This window comes from Raphanus sativus, chromosome 7 (assembly GCF_000801105.2).
Source record: "Raphanus sativus cultivar WK10039 chromosome 7, ASM80110v3, whole genome shotgun sequence".
NCBI classification, from domain to species: Eukaryota; Viridiplantae; Streptophyta; class Magnoliopsida; order Brassicales; family Brassicaceae; genus Raphanus; species Raphanus sativus.
Genome location: NC_079517.1, coordinates 17,855,684 through 17,856,848, shown reverse-complemented (window position 1 = coordinate 17,856,848; position 1,165 = coordinate 17,855,684). Strand labels below are relative to the sequence as shown.

General features: G+C 42.0%; 1 protein-coding gene across 1 annotated transcript; it reads right to left on the bottom strand.

The window, feature by feature from the left end:
* On the bottom strand, nucleotides 1–765 carry LOC108815599 (uncharacterized). Its single transcript, XM_018588152.1, has one exon. The coding sequence runs from the start codon at nucleotides 763–765 to the stop codon at nucleotides 1–3; it is 765 nt and encodes a 254-aa protein (XP_018443654.1).
* Between the last annotated feature and the right edge of the window lie 400 nt (nucleotides 766–1,165).

Here is a 1,165-nt window from a genome sequence, read left to right as displayed (position 1 = left end):
TTAGCCGAACGAGAGCCAAAGAGATAAAAGACTTAAGCAGCCTTTCTTGAGTCTTCTAGCAAGTAGAATATCCTTAATGAGTCTGTCGAGTTGTTTGAACAAAATATCTGGAGGAGTAGCTGGTGCATCATGCGATCTGTTGTTCCTCTCTCTCCATATGAGGTAGACTGCAGCCTGTGAAGCCAATTTCCGCAGCAGGGAGCTTTTACCCGAACTGATAGGCTCCAGGAGCCACAGTATAAGATCATTCCAAGACTGAAACTGGATTGGATAGATATCCAGATGTCTGAAAAGAAGGTTCCAGATCTCAGTGGCAAACACGCAGGTAATGAGCATGTGATCTCTTGATTCTTCATGGTCAGAGCAAAAGGTACAGAGAGGACTGAGGTGTGGGCTCCATTGAGCTAACCTGGCATTTACCGGGAGACGATCTAGATTTGCCACCCAGAAGTTAAAGGAGTGCTTTGGAACTGCATTCTTGAACCAAACTGCCGGAAACCAACTTTTATTTTCCTCCTTCGGTCTTAAGTGCTCCCATGTGATTTTCGTTGAGAACTCCTGTTGCTTGCGGTCTTGTGGACCCCAAAGGAAGATGTCAGGTACAAGGAGATCATGATTTGACGCATAATTTTGCAACAGGGAGCGCACAGTTGCAACGTTTTGGTCTCTCGATCTATAAGGGACCTGCCAATCCCGAGAAAGGAGAGCTTCATGAACTGAACTCTGAACTGGGATACCCAAACGTAAAGGACCGTTTTCACCCATAATCTCCAATAACTGTCCATGAGGACACCAAATATCAAACCAGAAACTAGTGTTTCGACCATCTCCAGTACATGAACTGAGTAAGGTTTTAGCCAGGGGTCTGAGAGATAACAGGAACTTCCAAATCCAAGAATCTGATTTTTGAGTCTCAATAGACCAAAAGATTTTCCTTTTTAACCTGTGTCTATCGGACTTAAAGATACCATACAAATAAATAGTTCAGGATTCACCTCATCAAATCGATCATTAAACTCTTGAAATTGCAAATCTAGTACATTGCAAAAACACTCCACCTTATAACGATGCAAATTTGTAATGCCAAATTTTTCCTTAATTTTCTTGAGTCAACAAAGTATCTTCCATAATAGGTACTTCGGTATTATTCTTCTCACTAAAGAAT